Here is a 14532-nt window from a genome sequence, read left to right as displayed (position 1 = left end):
ATTGTCCTTCTTAATACCACTTTGGGATGGAAAGTCTGCGTCTTGGAAGGGTGAAGAAGTTACAAAGGGATAACAGCGGAAAAAGCTAATTTTTTTTTTTCCTCATGAAGTTAAATATCAGATGAAACATACACCAAAATAAAAATTACAGAAACAGAGGGGAAACTGCTCCAGCCAACAGCTTTATAGGTTATTCCCACCAGGTGAGGAGCCACAGATTCTTGGCAGATGCTCTACCATTGCTGTTGTGTTCCTTTGTAAGGAATCGGAGGTTAAATACAATCCGAGAGGAATCCAGTAACCACGAAGAGGCCACAATCTGCAGAACGGAGTGCGCCAGCTTTCCCTGCAGCAGCGCACAGAGATGCTTCCGAGAAGGACAGCAGCGCAGTCAGTAGGTTCGGGCAGCTCCAGTGACACCTGAGTAGGCAGCAGCCACCAGTAAAGCCCAACCGCTCCTCACTTGCGGCAGCTTTCATGGCCCAGTGGCAGACCGTACCCCTGCTGCAGCACACCACGTGGAGATACCCTTACAAAGGGCAGCAGAGGGGTTTGGTTGAGCTGGGGATAGGTATTTAGATTGACTTACAAGCGAGACACCTGCAATGAGTTAGAAGCCTGTTGCAGTTTGATTTTTTTTTTTCCTCAATCAGCTTCAATAAATCCCAGCTCAGGTTACACAGGACAATTTACAACCGAGTTTAACCTTGTCTGATGTGTATTAAAAACACACTTCCTTTTACAGGATTTGTATAGAAAATACGTAGCCAGTTACTTCAGTGGTGTTAAGATACCACGGGCATAAATCATGCATCTTTAACAATGCAAGCCACATCGTGCTGCACAAAGTGACTGTTTTTTTCTGCAAAGATACTCTATGTCGCTGCCACTTTCATTTAGTCATAAAGAACTAAATGGAATCATTAACATCACACAAATATGTTTCAGTCTATACCTCTTTAAAAAAATGAGTAATTGCTCAGTTAGGCTGGAAGTGTTTTATTACTTCTCTGAATTCATTAGCCATGATAAAATGTGAAAAGCACCAGTCAAGACAGAAATAAATAACACAATCTCATGTTAGGGAGAAAGTTGCAAATACAGTATATTAAATTATAGCAATATGCTGCTTCACACCAACCGATGTATACAGCACACAAGGGAAACAGTAGTTTTACTCATGATCATTGAAAAGATCCAGAACAGGGGAGCTGCACGCCCAACTACAAGCATCCTTCTTTCTTCTACCAACTTCTGAATTTAATCAAGGGTTTGAACTGGCAGTTTAGGAAGTCCAACATCCCCTTTGTCTAGAGGTAACAAGAGTGGTACAAAGCTTTTAATGAGAAACCAAGGCTTTCACATCTTTGTAGTCTTCATTTTCAGGTTCATTCCTACACCATCAGTTTAAAGCCTCATCTTAAGCCCTCCTTAATAAAAATAAACTCAGGGCAAGCAACATATACATTTATATTATAGTATTATAGAACTGCATTTCAGGGGCTTTGAGCAGAGCATCTCTGCAAGTTTATGGGGAGCACTATCAATCAGAAAATGAAGTTACAGCCCCTTTGGGGAACAAAAAAATCCCTACAGAAAAGCTGTATTAAAAATAATAAGACAAGGCCTCTACAATTGCACACTACTCCAGGCCTGAATTAAATCAGGAGTGTTCTATTACTTTGATGTGGCCCTAATTTCTCTCTTATGGCCTACAGTAAAGTTTTCCACTGAAAAAAAATAGTGAAAAAACCCCCAAATTCTCTACTGAAGGCCTAGTAACGTGTCACTTGCATGACACCTCTCATAGTCAGTAAAACATCATAAGCATGTCCTCTTTCAGGCAGACATGTGAAAGAAAATCTTCCGTCAGGAAAAACGGATGCAATATAATACGTAGCAAAGTCAGTTCTCATATAAAACCCGTAACAAATAGGACAGATGCACTGTAAAATAAACAGCTTATACAACAGCTAGAATCTGATACCCACTACGGCGGGTCAGGTTGGGATTCTTTCAGCTTTCTACTCCATTTTTTAGGTTTAACTTCACCACTGCTTTAATGTAATGTCTGTATTTTAAAGTAAAAAAAGGTACATGAAAAAAAATACCTGATCATTCTGGTGAGGAAGAACCTTCCCATGATTACTCAAGCTCAGAAAATGTTTTAATTAACTAAATGTGTTAAATTATGCCACTGATTAGATCTTGTTATTTACAAGATCAAGTCCTACTCTGATTCTTAGTAATGGTGCAGTATCTAAATTAAGATCACAGGGGCTGGATTACACTCTGGTAGCTAAAAGCTTTCTTTTTTAGCTGTCTATGCAGTTCTCCTGAGTTTTTGAGTCTGGAAGAAAGGAGATTAAAGGCAAACATTTCTGTGCCTTAACATATTTTTCATCTAGATCCATTTTTGTTATCTAGTCCTCTGGCTCAGCAACATGGTTTAAATTTGAAGCCTGTAACAATTGTGACATAAGAATACAGCAGACAACACAGTTTTGTTCGCAGTAACGCACTAATTACTGTACTCACTGGTAAGCTTCAATTTTGTAATTATTTTTAAGTACTGGATTTCCAAATAGCTCTGCATAAAGCACCAAATTATTTGTGTGGGAGCACCAAATTTCCTGACGTTTTCCATCTAATCCTTACAAACACCTCACAGACCACCAAACTTGTACTTTAAAGAATTCTACAGAAACATTGCACAGACTTTGCACCACAAGGGCTTATACATTCAAAGGCAGCTTTCTGGAGTGCAGGTCAATCCATTCACATTGGGGAAGAAAGTTCACAGAAACTCCCAAAATGAGAAAATGAAACGATACCTAGTGTGACTTGACACCAATAAGAACAACAATAAGGACAATTACTAGAACAAACAAAATTAAAATAACAAGCATCTTCCGATTCTTCTTTTGATATTGCTCTGCCTATAGAAACAGAAAAGAAAGAGTTAATACCTAGATTTCTGCAAAGCTATGAAGTACACTAAACAAGAGCCTTGCAAGGAAAGTGCATGCATCTCAGCATTGTTCTTTGGCTACCTCACACATCTTACAATGTCTATTGCAAGCAACTCTCACAAAGTAACTCTGGTCTGCACTGCAGGCGGCAGGGAAGGTAAGTGTACACTGAAGTCACATTTATCTGTATCAAAGAGCAGACTCTATAAAGAAGAATGCATCCTCATGTTGGTTAAGCAACCTTACTGTGATTTCTTCTCAGCAGTACTAGAGAGGGCCCTGTGCTGCCACAGAACACATGAGCTACACAGAAGGACGATACTTCACTTGGAAGAACATCTGGTATGTGAAAGTCCGAAGAGTAAAAACTGGAAAGGTGTTTTAACTCATTTTTCTGGTATAGATTCCTGTATATTTGAAGGAAATGAAAATTCACAACAAAACTTCATTCTTTAATAGGCATTTCTGTTGTACGTGATGCAGCTGTGCATTTTCATTTAATTTCAATTAGAACTGAAAGCTTTCTTTTTAATTTGGTTCTCAGTTTTCTGCTTCATTCCTTCTTTCTTCTAACCACATTTTCTCATCCCTTTCCTCTTGTTCTCAGGGGAGTTAAAAGGAGGCAATGTGGAAAAAACTCCCCAAAAGCCAAATGAAAGTCTGCTAACAGAAGCTAAACAAAACTTGCATTTAATTATTTTTAAATTAACAAACCTTCAAAATTTAAAGGTAAAAAATATTATTTTCCTTTATAGTCCCTAGAAAGTAATTATTTATGATCAGATCTGCTAAAGAGGTTTTGATCTGAGACTATGTAACATTCAACCTCTGTGATTATTTACTTAATTAGGCTGTAAGCATCAAAGCCTGACAAAGTATCACAACTGATTCCAATTTTCCTGTGAAGCCGGAATTGGTAACTAGTGATTCATTATCACCAGCCTTCTGCAGTGAGTTAATACTGTTTCTGTGAAAGTGCTGTCTCAGTAGTTTGTAGTAATTATGCCAATCAAATCAGAAAAGAGAAATGACATTAGAGATATATCCTGGGTTCAGCAGTAGCAGTCGTTTTTCTCCTTAGTAGCTGGTGCACTGCTGTGTTTTCGACTTTAGTCTGGGAATAGTGCTAAAGAAAACATTACTTTTTGCTTCTTATTATGTTCAAGACACTAAATCAGAATAAAGCTACCTACAGTATTAGAACAAGCTGTCTGTGTTTGATACTACTATTCAGACCTCTGTATGTGTCTTCCATGATAGGTGAAGAAATTGCTATGCTGTACTGAAAACAGGTATATATTGCATCAGAATCCCATACTCTAGTCAGCCAACACTCCACTCAGGGGTTTGCTGAAGATTCATCAACTACCACTAACTAGAAATAGAACTGGTTCCAACTAATTCATTTATTTCCAGTTCAGTTTGTGCAAATTGCTTGCAATGACTTTAAGTTTTATTCACCAATGGTCAATGCTTATTTTAGTGATCTTCAGTTTACTTTTATCTATAATAAGAATAAACCTATAACCAATTTATTCCACTTTTCCTCAAATGGTACTTTTTCACTCTCCATATATTAAAAGTCTATGACAATATGAAGAAGTTGAGTGTGTAGTAATAAGGTGTCCATGTTTCTAAACAGAATGTTTTAAGAGGCTTTTGCATAAATCTCTTACTCAGTGTCCAGCAAAGGAAGGACTGAACTGAGCTGACAAGTCAGAACTTAGCTTAAAATCAAAACAAAAAAGCTAACAAAGCAAAACAACCACAAGACTGTTCTGCTGCCAATTCAGACTTTTCAGATGTTCATAGTAAAAGCTTCACATTAAAAGCATAAGGCCAGACCTAACTTGTAACATGTGACAGATGGTAAGAGAAAATATTAAAAAGTATTTTTGATGCTCAAATTATTGAGATAATGTTTTCAAAGGAGTATGTATCAACTCACTGAAATCTAAAATGAGGTACCCAATAACCAGTCTTACTTCACAAGTGCTGGGCTCTCCAAACAGAGAAGGAATTTCAGATACAACCATCCAGGTCAGCAATACAAACATCAAAGCACACCGCTTGGATGCCCAGGAAGTTATTTCAGAAATTAACATTTAGCATCAAGCACAACATTAACAGAAGTTATATAGAAAGCTCCTACTACAGTACAGCTGGACATTTCATACAGCACAGCAACCATTTCTGAAAGGGATGATGTCCAGTTGAAAAATAACTGAATAACTTAATGGCTATTATATTATAAAATATCATTAGGTATGCAAGGCAGCTTAAGTATTCTGTCAGCTTACCTTATGTAGTTGTTTTAGACCCTCTTCAGTTTTCATACATGACTGTTCAACATTGTAGTCAATTCTATCTAGAACTGTTCCCTGAATAAAATGGAGAGAATGAGCAAACTGAACCTAAATGAACTTCATAAAGTAATTTTTATTATGAGCAGCAGAGTCACTAACAATGCTCATAGAAAACAGCTAATGATTGTGTAAACTATGAACTTTTACAGAAGAACTAGCTGGGATTTCATTAAACAAACTCCTTGCTCAATGCCTAACTGGCAGCTCTGTCACCATCTCACATCTCTTCCCTTAATAATCACCTTACTTCAAGTTCAGGTGTGAGAAATATGCTACAGAACTTTTGCATTCTATTTTTTTAGCTTACCAACTATAACCAGTTGAATTTTTATGTATGTGTTTATTTTCATTAACTCTTCTTTTGGCAGATTTCAAGCAGAGGAAATCTTAGCCTGAAGAGGTAAATTAAGAAAAGCGAGAAGCACATGAAAACAGGATGTTACAACAGGAAGAGTCCAGAAGCCTTAACACTATGAGAAACCTCTTATTTCTTACTAACACTGTGATGTCAATGTACCTGTTCTACTATCATTGCTCCCAAGTCCCTAAATATTTCATTGAGATCGGAGATTGACTGTACAATCTGACGGATTTCTCGTTCCCGCTCTTCCACCATTAATGTGTTTTGCTCCACCAGTGCTAGCTGGTCATCTGTAAAACCCTGTTGAAATAAAAGATTTGTATGTAGAACTAACATTAACAGCATGAAAACACTAGAAATCATTATAAGGATTGTAAGATTTTGTAACACAACAGTCCTTTTGGAATACCCTTAGCAGACCCGTATCTAAGAAAAAAAAAAAATGTATTTTGAAGACAGTTTTGGGGTCACTAAAAGAATACGGACAGCTATTTATAGCTTGAGCAGAGAAAATACATATCTTGCATCCTGCCCGAACACATAAACTACTTTTTAAAATACAATCTGTCCTAAAGCAATGTTTTTATTAGAGTATAAAACCAGTACATGCAAGTGTCTAGTAGTTACAGAATACCTACTGATTGATCTGGGTTAGAGAGTCCCATTATGCCAATGTGTAAAGACACAGCAGCAATTCTGATTATGTTTCCATAAACTATAGGGACCTCACTGGTTTTGTCTCTCAATGCCATTCACAACTGAACGTTATCCTTCCCCCCATAACTCCTATTTAGAAACACATGAAAAATCTTTTATACACAAGATTAGCTGAAAAACAGCCTTGATTTTTTCAGTAAGTTTTCAGTTAAACATTAAGCATTATAGTTAATAGTATCTTGCAGCACTATTAGATAGGACACAATAGAACAGATCCTACCATTGCTTAGAAATGCAATCCCCAAACTCTACAAACCAAAGTGTGTCTGGTACAGTTCTACAACATAGCAACTTAACTGTGCAGAAACAAACCACTACACCATTATTTGCAACAACTTGTAATACTGAAAATCTTTGGTTACACTTGCAAGTTCACTTTAAAGAATGTCACCTTCCATCCAAACTCAGAATCACACACTTTTCTAGCACCTACCCTTGCATCTGACCAGAAAGATGGTATGATAAAGGACATCACTGTATTTACAGACTTTCTAGTGCCTGTCAGTCAGGTAAGGAGAATTCAGTAGTCAAACTGAGTTCCCTCATACTGCAGCACTGAGGCTGACAGCACAAGCACAACAGCAATACTAATTAGGAAAATGCATCACAGAAATCTGCAGAAACAGAATTTCCATGTAGCTTGCTGCTCATGACATACCGTTTTGATATTTTCGTACTACGATTAGAGGTACATTAAAAAGTTTCTTTGTATTGAACTTGTAACATCTTAACTTACTCTATCATAAAGTGTATCATCCTCCCCATCATCCATCAGCGGGACTGAGGTGTCGAAGAAGTGTTTGGATCTTTCTTCTCTACTCTTCATGCCTGTAAAAGACAAACTATGTTTGAACATAATATTTACGCACACTAAAATCAAGAGTAAGGTCTGAAGCACCAGACAGAAAAGCACAAGAAAGAAAAATCTGGCTAATAAATGACAAATAGCAGTATCTAAATTTTAACTGTCACACAGGCTTACTATTCAACAAACCATAACAAATTCAACCCAACTTATAAGAGTATTAAATCAGTGATTTTAAGTCATTGCTTTTTATGAAGTTAAAAAAACTGAGTTAAAAGCCTTCAAGTGTGATCATTCAAGGCTGTTTTCTAACACATTCTCTTAGGAACATCCCTTGTCTGAACTGTGATCTTAAGTTCTTCCTCCCGTGGTATAAATGGCACAGGTAGATATACTTTATCAGTATTAAATTTGAACATCAAATTGTTGTGGGTTTCTCCCAAGATTACTTTAATCTTACTTAGTTGAAAACAGAATTGCACACAATTTTAGAGTTTTTGACAGAGAATATTCCACTTCCAATCTCTTTATGGATACAGCTTGATCTACCACAGACTGCCAATCAACAGCAGGTATCGTGTCTGTTGACCAATGCCTGCTTCACCAGTGTAACAGAAGTAACTTTGCAGGCCACAATTTGAGAAGCAACCATGCATTAAAAATGTGGATGGATGAAATACACCGGGTTTGATATATTTAACTACGAATTTCTCCTTTAGCGATATGAGAGGCGGAATAAAGCAGTTTGGATATGGGCTGTGAACCAGAAACTCCCAAATTCTAACCCCCACTGTAATAAACTTCTGGTAATCCTGTGTGCATCATTTAACCTTTCTGGCATTCAGTTTTCCCAACTATGAAAATCAGCACACCTTAGCTAGTGGTTTCCACAGAAGATGCCCATGTATTTTACTGTATCTCATGTATTACTGTATCTCTCATGCTTACGTTTGAGATAGTCAGACTGTGCATGCCTGAAGTTGGTGGATAGGTCCTGAAGGGACTGAGCTAAGGAAGACACTACATTCCTGAGAACACGTGCTTCTTGTTCTGTACAACTACGTGACCTGCTCTGCAAGACCTGGACTGCTCTCTGACATCTGTGAAATAACTGAGAAAACAATTCCGTTAGTAAAACACACACAACATCACACACTTTAAGTACCACATTGCAAAAGTTCCAAATGGAAGACTAATGTTTTGATTCCTAGATTTTAAGAATCATTTTCTTACTGCTCAGTGCAATGTTTAAAAAGTGTGGAAACAGAGAACATAACTGAACAGACAACCTAAAGCTAACAGGGTAGGAGAGTAACACAACTACTTCTGCTCAGAGACATGTGCATATGTATGTATTTCTTTGTGATATCTGAAAAGGTGATTTGATTAAGTCTCCCAATCCTATTCCAAGTAGAGAAGCAAACAGGTCAGTAAAGGAACAGGGAGGTTAAGTGACTTGTTGAGTAGTTCATTGAGACAGTGAGTGCAGTACCAAGCACAGAGTGCAGGAATTCTGGCTCACTTTAATACTGATTACAAAAGAAATGCTTTACTCAGAGGGAACCACTGCCTCATCAAGATGCACTGCAGATATGTCAGGCTGTAGGTTCAGAACTGAAAGCACTCTGTACCTGTGTGATCTCTTGGGTTGTTATTTCTATTGCCCGTTCTTCTTCGCTGCTGTCATCCAGCGTTGGTCTGTTTAGATGTTTATCATGAAGACTGGCTAACTCTTTCATCTTCTGTTTAACCCTGGCGATATCATACTGAATCTAAACCAGAAAAAACAACAGTGAAGTGACTTGACTGATATTTCATAGGAAAAGGTTCTGACAAATGCTAGACAAAAACAATGGAAAGAAATATGTATCACATAAAAAGCAGGCCAAAGATCATTAAAAAAAACTAAACACATAAAAAACTAAGTAGTAACTGAATACACTGATATACTGAGAGAATATATGAATTTGCTACTTTTTAAACCTACTCTTGTGAATCTTAAGGCAAGACTGCTGTTTTCAAATATGCTTCATTAAATTGAAATAATATTTTTATCATTATATAATGATAAAATTATAATGATCCCCTCAATGCGGTCAAACAAAAAGTCTACTGGAAGGGCTAATTTTTCTGTATCCTTCCCTTTAAGTTTCAAACTGAGAATCACTTCGCTTTGTTAAGGAATTCAGAAACCTCCTGCAGTCTCAAGGCTAAACGCTCAGCATATTTATTCTAATGGTCCCAGTGTATCATTAATACTGGGCTCCACCGATGATGCACACCCAATCTGCTGGAATTTCTGGCCCTAATCTCCCTTTATTCCATTTTAATTCTATGGTTCAAGATAATCAGTCACAGCTTGCCTGATATTTTCCTCTAAACAAAGGTGTCAGTTGAGAAAACAGACTGATTTCAGTCTTGCTTCTAATACTACTTTATCAAAGAACTTACAGCATTAAGAATGTAACTGACAATGCTAATATAACCCTACATGAGAAATCAAAGTCTGTTGGATTTGCCACATAACTTACTTCATCTGCTCCGTCAACCCATTTGGGAGGTAAACGTTTTGTTACTCCGATTGCTGCTTCAGGATCTAAACTTATTCCTGACACCAGTGCCATGCGATCATCAGCAAGCTGCATAAGGTAAGAAAAGACAGCAAATTAATTTTACTTAAATTAGCTCCAAATCCTTGAGCACTAGGAAAAGAAGCATGTATGCCTTTCCCATAAAAATCAACCTCAAAAATGTGTGCATGATGCAGGTATGATCAAGCTCCACATCTCTTGGTTTGTCCCTATATGCCTACATCCTCCCACTTCCTACAGGATCTGAAAGAGGAAAGTTTCTCTTAGATTAAGTTCTTAATAAATTTTCAAGGAGAAAAATATGGTATTGCAGTGAGAATTCCAGTAATTCTGATGTTGGTACATTAGATAACGATTAACAGCCAAGGGATCTGTAATCAGTGGTGTAGTGTGGTTTATATTGGGCCAGGGAAGTTTGAAAATCTCACTTGGGAAAACCTCCAAATAAAAACATTTATTATATCTCCAAGATAGAAAAACAGTATCCCGTGATTGTTCTCAACCAATGCTGCATTTAGACAGACACTCACCTATGAGGCAGCTGAGGAACAAACACTCTTGCAAACTGACATGCAACTAAAATTGTTCAATTATTTACTGGAAGTTAATAGCCAAGGCAGTGATCAATCTGCACCTCCCTATGATACATGCTTGCTACTTCAGCTATATGGCCTGAGGCAAAGAAACCTGCAGGAAGATAGGTGGATAATTCCCCAAGAAATTCCAGAGATTGTCAGAGTAAATAAGACAATGTGCCATCCAGCTTATACACAGCTTTCCACAGAGCTACAGGAGGGCTGGAGATGGGGAAGGGGTAAAAGAAACCCTTTATCCCAAGTAGTAGTCATAATTTGAATAACTCAGGTGCAACAAATCATGTGTTTACACGATTGCAGACTGATGCACACTGTTGTACAGCAGTTACAGACGGGTTTATTTTTTTTAATATTAAAAGGAATTCTTTCCTGAGAGCCCATTTTCATCCCTTTTTTCCTGAGCAACAGTTTGTACAATTTATACATAGCATAAAAAATAATTAATAGCTTCATTGTACAAAGTCACTATATCCCCTATGTAAACAGTAAGCCAGACTAGTTCATACATGTATCTGTTAATGTAACATTATATCACAAAAATACTTTCTCTAGGCAGCCCTGTTTTTCTACTGTACGCAGAGACACTTCATCCTATATAATGAAATTTAATAGACTGGAAGAATAAAGAAAGGAACATTTTGGCTCAGTGATGTACATTTGATGCACTACGGCAAAATACAATGCGAAAAACAATACCTCATCCAGCTCCTGAAGTGATTTGTGGATCCCATCAGCCCCATCCAGTTAGAGACAGCAAAAGATAAAAGGTAAAAAAAAAAAGAGACATAGGGCAGATACAGGGTACGGTCAGTTGAGAAAATACTGATTTATTTAAGCATGATGGTTTACCAAGAACAAAACAAACTGGCTTTTAAAACATGACAACTCAATAAATACATCATGGTACTGTACTTTTTAAGTCAGCATTTTGCTTGATGCACTAAGTTTTAAAGAAAGTATTTCAGTTGCTTGGTAAACAGAAAGCACATAAGGGATCAAGTTAAGAGCTTGGTGTGTATTCCAAAGTAACTGCACAGTGAAGTTTCTAGTTACTAAAATTTCAGGTAGAAAAACTGCAACAGAACATACTGAAGTGTGACAGCAAGGGCAATTTGACTGCAGTGTTCAACATCCACTGGTGAGTTAAGAGGTTTGGTTATGACTGGAGGATGCACAAACAAGCTATTGTAAGACATTTATTGACAAACACCCCAGTTATAACAGGATAAAACAGACAGCAAAAGACAAAAAGCAAAAGCAAATGTAGTATATGTTCACTTATGGACATACTTCAATTATGGCCTAGTTTCAGGTAACATTAATCCAGATACATGTGAAAAAATACAAAAGGCAACTTTTCCATTCATCAGTCTTTGTACTATAGAGGGTATGTGTGAGCAATAGAGTATTACACTAAAAGATTAACAAAGCAAGCATGTCATATCTAGAACAAGGACAAAATTATTGTGGTTAAACAAAGCAGCGGGTTTCAACTAATGATCTCTTTTATCCTATACCAAGGTTTTGGAATGGGACTGTACGGTTAAGAATGATTCTCTGAATTTAAGGAGTGGTTGACTGTCCACACTGGAATGCATCTTCCAGGGCAGAATGCAGACAGCTAGCTCTCATAGTAAAGGATTTCTACAGGAGAAGCCTGGAGACCAAACTAAGATAAGCCAAAACACATGAGCTAGAATTTGCAACACTGCCCAGCTGGCATGCAGCAGCTCTGCTCTGGGGATACCACCCAAGAGAAAAGAGTGGTAAGCACCACCAAAACCAGTGATAAGCACCTTAGAAACATGGAAAGTGAATAGCTCCCACTACCATTTTTACACTTCTTGCTAAAATAGTACACTTGTAGTAAGTAACTACAGAACTCCTAACCGTCCACCAGGATCAAGACTGAGCCATTGACTGGCTTCATCCCCTACACAAGGGTGTTAATTTCCAGTCACTGCTACCTTTCCTTACATTTGAATGAGCATCCTAGAAAATGGCTTCAATTACTATTAATGAACACTGCAAACAAACGTTTTATGCAAGTGCCAAGTGCTACTGCACTCGCTGTTGTGAAAAAGTGTAGTTTCAGTGCTCAGTAGTCTGTATGTGAGTTTAGCACTAACTTTACTCAGTGTATTTTTAAAAATCCAAGGATGTAAAGAACTGATACTGCTATTGGCAAAAAACCATGTTAAGAAGTAAATGCAGTGCCAAATTAAACATGTATAATACACATTACTATTGACATCTCCTGCTCTGCAAATGCAATTTAATACGTAGCTTGTTAGTCACAGGTGTAATAGAGGTAACAATGAACAAAGACCATTCAAGAGCAATTCACCAGTTGAAATAAAATTTGCAGCACAAAGTACTGCTTTTTCTAACAAAAATGGATTAATGCAAAGTAATTTAGAATGATGAGACTGCCAGCAGATATATACTGGTGCCTATTACAGATAAATCGTAGGTTTGAATGGAAAGCGTAAAAAGCCCAGCAGAACTGAGCAGTCCATCACAGGCTGACTGGCTCAAACCTTAGAAGAAGGTGCATAAGCTGCCCCTGAACAAATGCGTTTCTGAAGTTCCTGTAATGAGGATTTACTCTAGAACCTCCAGACTCCCCTCTCTCACAGAGGACCTTCAGTATTACTTGTATCGGGGGGGGAAATAAAAACGACAATGAACATCAGAGCAAATTATGGAAAAATTCAAGCAATGGGAATAATCTACACTAGTGTATTTAACAGTGCCCACACTGAAGTGAATAGAAGAGTTCTGGTCTATGAAATAACTTGGATTTTTTTCCTTTGGGGAAAGGAGACTTCAAAAAGCGCAATGAACAAAAAACCCCATGTCAATGCTAACATGAAGTCATTAGAACAATAACTGTATTTATCATCCATGAAGTGAATAGAGACGTGATCGGCACAAAGACAGATCTCTTCTATTCATTTTACATGAAGTAGTGGGAAAAGGGTATAACGAGGTGGGGAGAGAGGGAAGGGGAGAGGGGAGGTAGCGAGGACGGTGGGGTTCTAAGGAGAGGGCTCAGAGGAGGCGCTCGGGAGACCCGGGCCGGGCCGGGGGCAGGCTGGGGACAGACGGGAGGACCGGGCACAAGGGACGGTCTGTACTGCCTGGCAGCCCTAGCGCAGCGGGGTACAGAAGGATGAAGGGAGGAGACTCACCGCAGCAGCCATGCTACGTGAACTCAGAGGGCTGGAGGAGCCGTAACTACTCACTTGCTCGGCCAGCAGCTGCCGGCTCTGCACCGCGTTGTTCCGCAACAACAAGAACGCGTCCGTTAGACGCCGGGTGGCCATGGCCTATCGCCCCGGGGCCCCGCGGCCGCTCTGCGCCTCGCTGCCGGCCCCCCCCCTGCCCTACCTCAGCCCGGGGCCCGCGGGCCGTCTGCGGCCGCTCCCGGCGAGGCCCCGGCGGCGCCTCAGAGCACCGGGCCCCGCCGGCCGCCGGCCCCGTCCATCCCCCCCGGATCCGACCGCAGCCCCAGCAGCGGCGCGGCTCACTTCCGCGTTGTGCATCGCTCGACGTCTTCCGGACCGCCCGTTGGCCGCCGCTGCCGCTCCGCCCGGGCCCGCCGGCCGCCGCACCGGCGTTCCGGCCCTCCTGCGGTCCGGGGGGACACCACACCGCTCCTCTAACCCAAACGGGGGCGAGCCCCGCTTAGGGCTGACCGACCCCCGGGCTTGGCAGGGGCGTGTGGGGCGCGTTGTGCCTTATGTTGGTGATGAGAGCCAGGAGACGGCATCTCCACACATGTCCCTGGGCTGGAGCTCTGCCTCTCCTGGGGGTAAACTTGCTCAAATGGCTTCGTGCTTCCATAGCTTTTCCAGTTGAGTTGCTCCATCTCACTGCTGTGGAGCATCCTCAATTCATCCTCAAAAGGCACAAGTTTGGTTCAAAGCAAAATACACCAGCATGACCATTTTGCTTTGGTATGTTTTATTTTTGTTGCTCTTGTGCACGTTGCCACACCTTCCCCAAATTTCCTTTGCTTCCAGGGAATTTTCTGTTTTCCAAAAACCTCTCTCAGCATTTTTTTGTTGCTGACTCCAACCACTCAAAAATCAGGATGTGCCCTGAAAACGAGCAAGCCA

The 14532-nt window shown here is 39.6% G+C and overlaps 1 protein-coding gene across 6 annotated transcripts; it reads right to left on the bottom strand.

Moving 5' to 3' along the window:
- Positions 1 to 983: 983 nt before the first annotated feature.
- On the bottom strand, positions 984 to 14067 carry STX16 (syntaxin 16). 6 transcript variants are annotated; one of them, XM_065692051.1, is made up of 9 exons: positions 13603 to 13914; positions 11105 to 11116; positions 9753 to 9860; positions 8853 to 8993; positions 8170 to 8332; positions 7153 to 7244; positions 5856 to 5999; positions 5273 to 5353; positions 984 to 2939 (listed from the first exon to the last, which is right to left on the bottom strand). In XM_065692051.1, the coding sequence occupies exons 1-9, from the start codon at positions 13735 to 13737 to the stop codon at positions 2835 to 2837; spliced, it is 981 nt and encodes a 326-aa protein (XP_065548123.1). In that variant the 5' UTR covers positions 13738 to 13914; the 3' UTR covers positions 984 to 2834. The 6 variants fall into 6 exon arrangements, with proteins under 6 accessions (XP_065548123.1, XP_065548125.1, XP_065548126.1 ...); XM_065692053.1 differs by having other exon boundaries at positions 11105 to 11149; positions 13657 to 13914; XM_065692054.1 differs by having other exon boundaries at positions 13657 to 13913.
- Between the last annotated feature and the right edge of the window lie 465 nt (positions 14068 to 14532).

The sequence above is a fragment of the Lathamus discolor genome, chromosome 11 (genome assembly GCF_037157495.1).
Source record: "Lathamus discolor isolate bLatDis1 chromosome 11, bLatDis1.hap1, whole genome shotgun sequence".
NCBI lineage: Eukaryota > Metazoa > Chordata > Aves > Psittaciformes > Psittacidae > Lathamus > Lathamus discolor.
Note: the sequence above shows the minus strand (reverse complement) of the source record. Positions and strands in the feature narration are given on the sequence as shown.

Bases quoted from the DNA above. Each gene is read 5' to 3' on its own strand.
- STX16 (XM_065692051.1), bottom strand. From the start codon at position 13,737: ATGGCCACCCGGCGTCTAACGGACGCGTTCTTGTTGTTGCGGAACAAC. The intron at 8,333-8,852 runs GTACAGAGTGCT...TTGTTTTCTCAG, and splicing joins CAACCCAAGAGATCACACAG to TTATTTCACAGATGTCAGAG. The intron at 7,245-8,169 runs GTAAGCATGAGA...TGTCTTTTACAG, and splicing joins ACAGTCTGACTATCTCAAAC to GCATGAAGAGTAGAGAAGAA.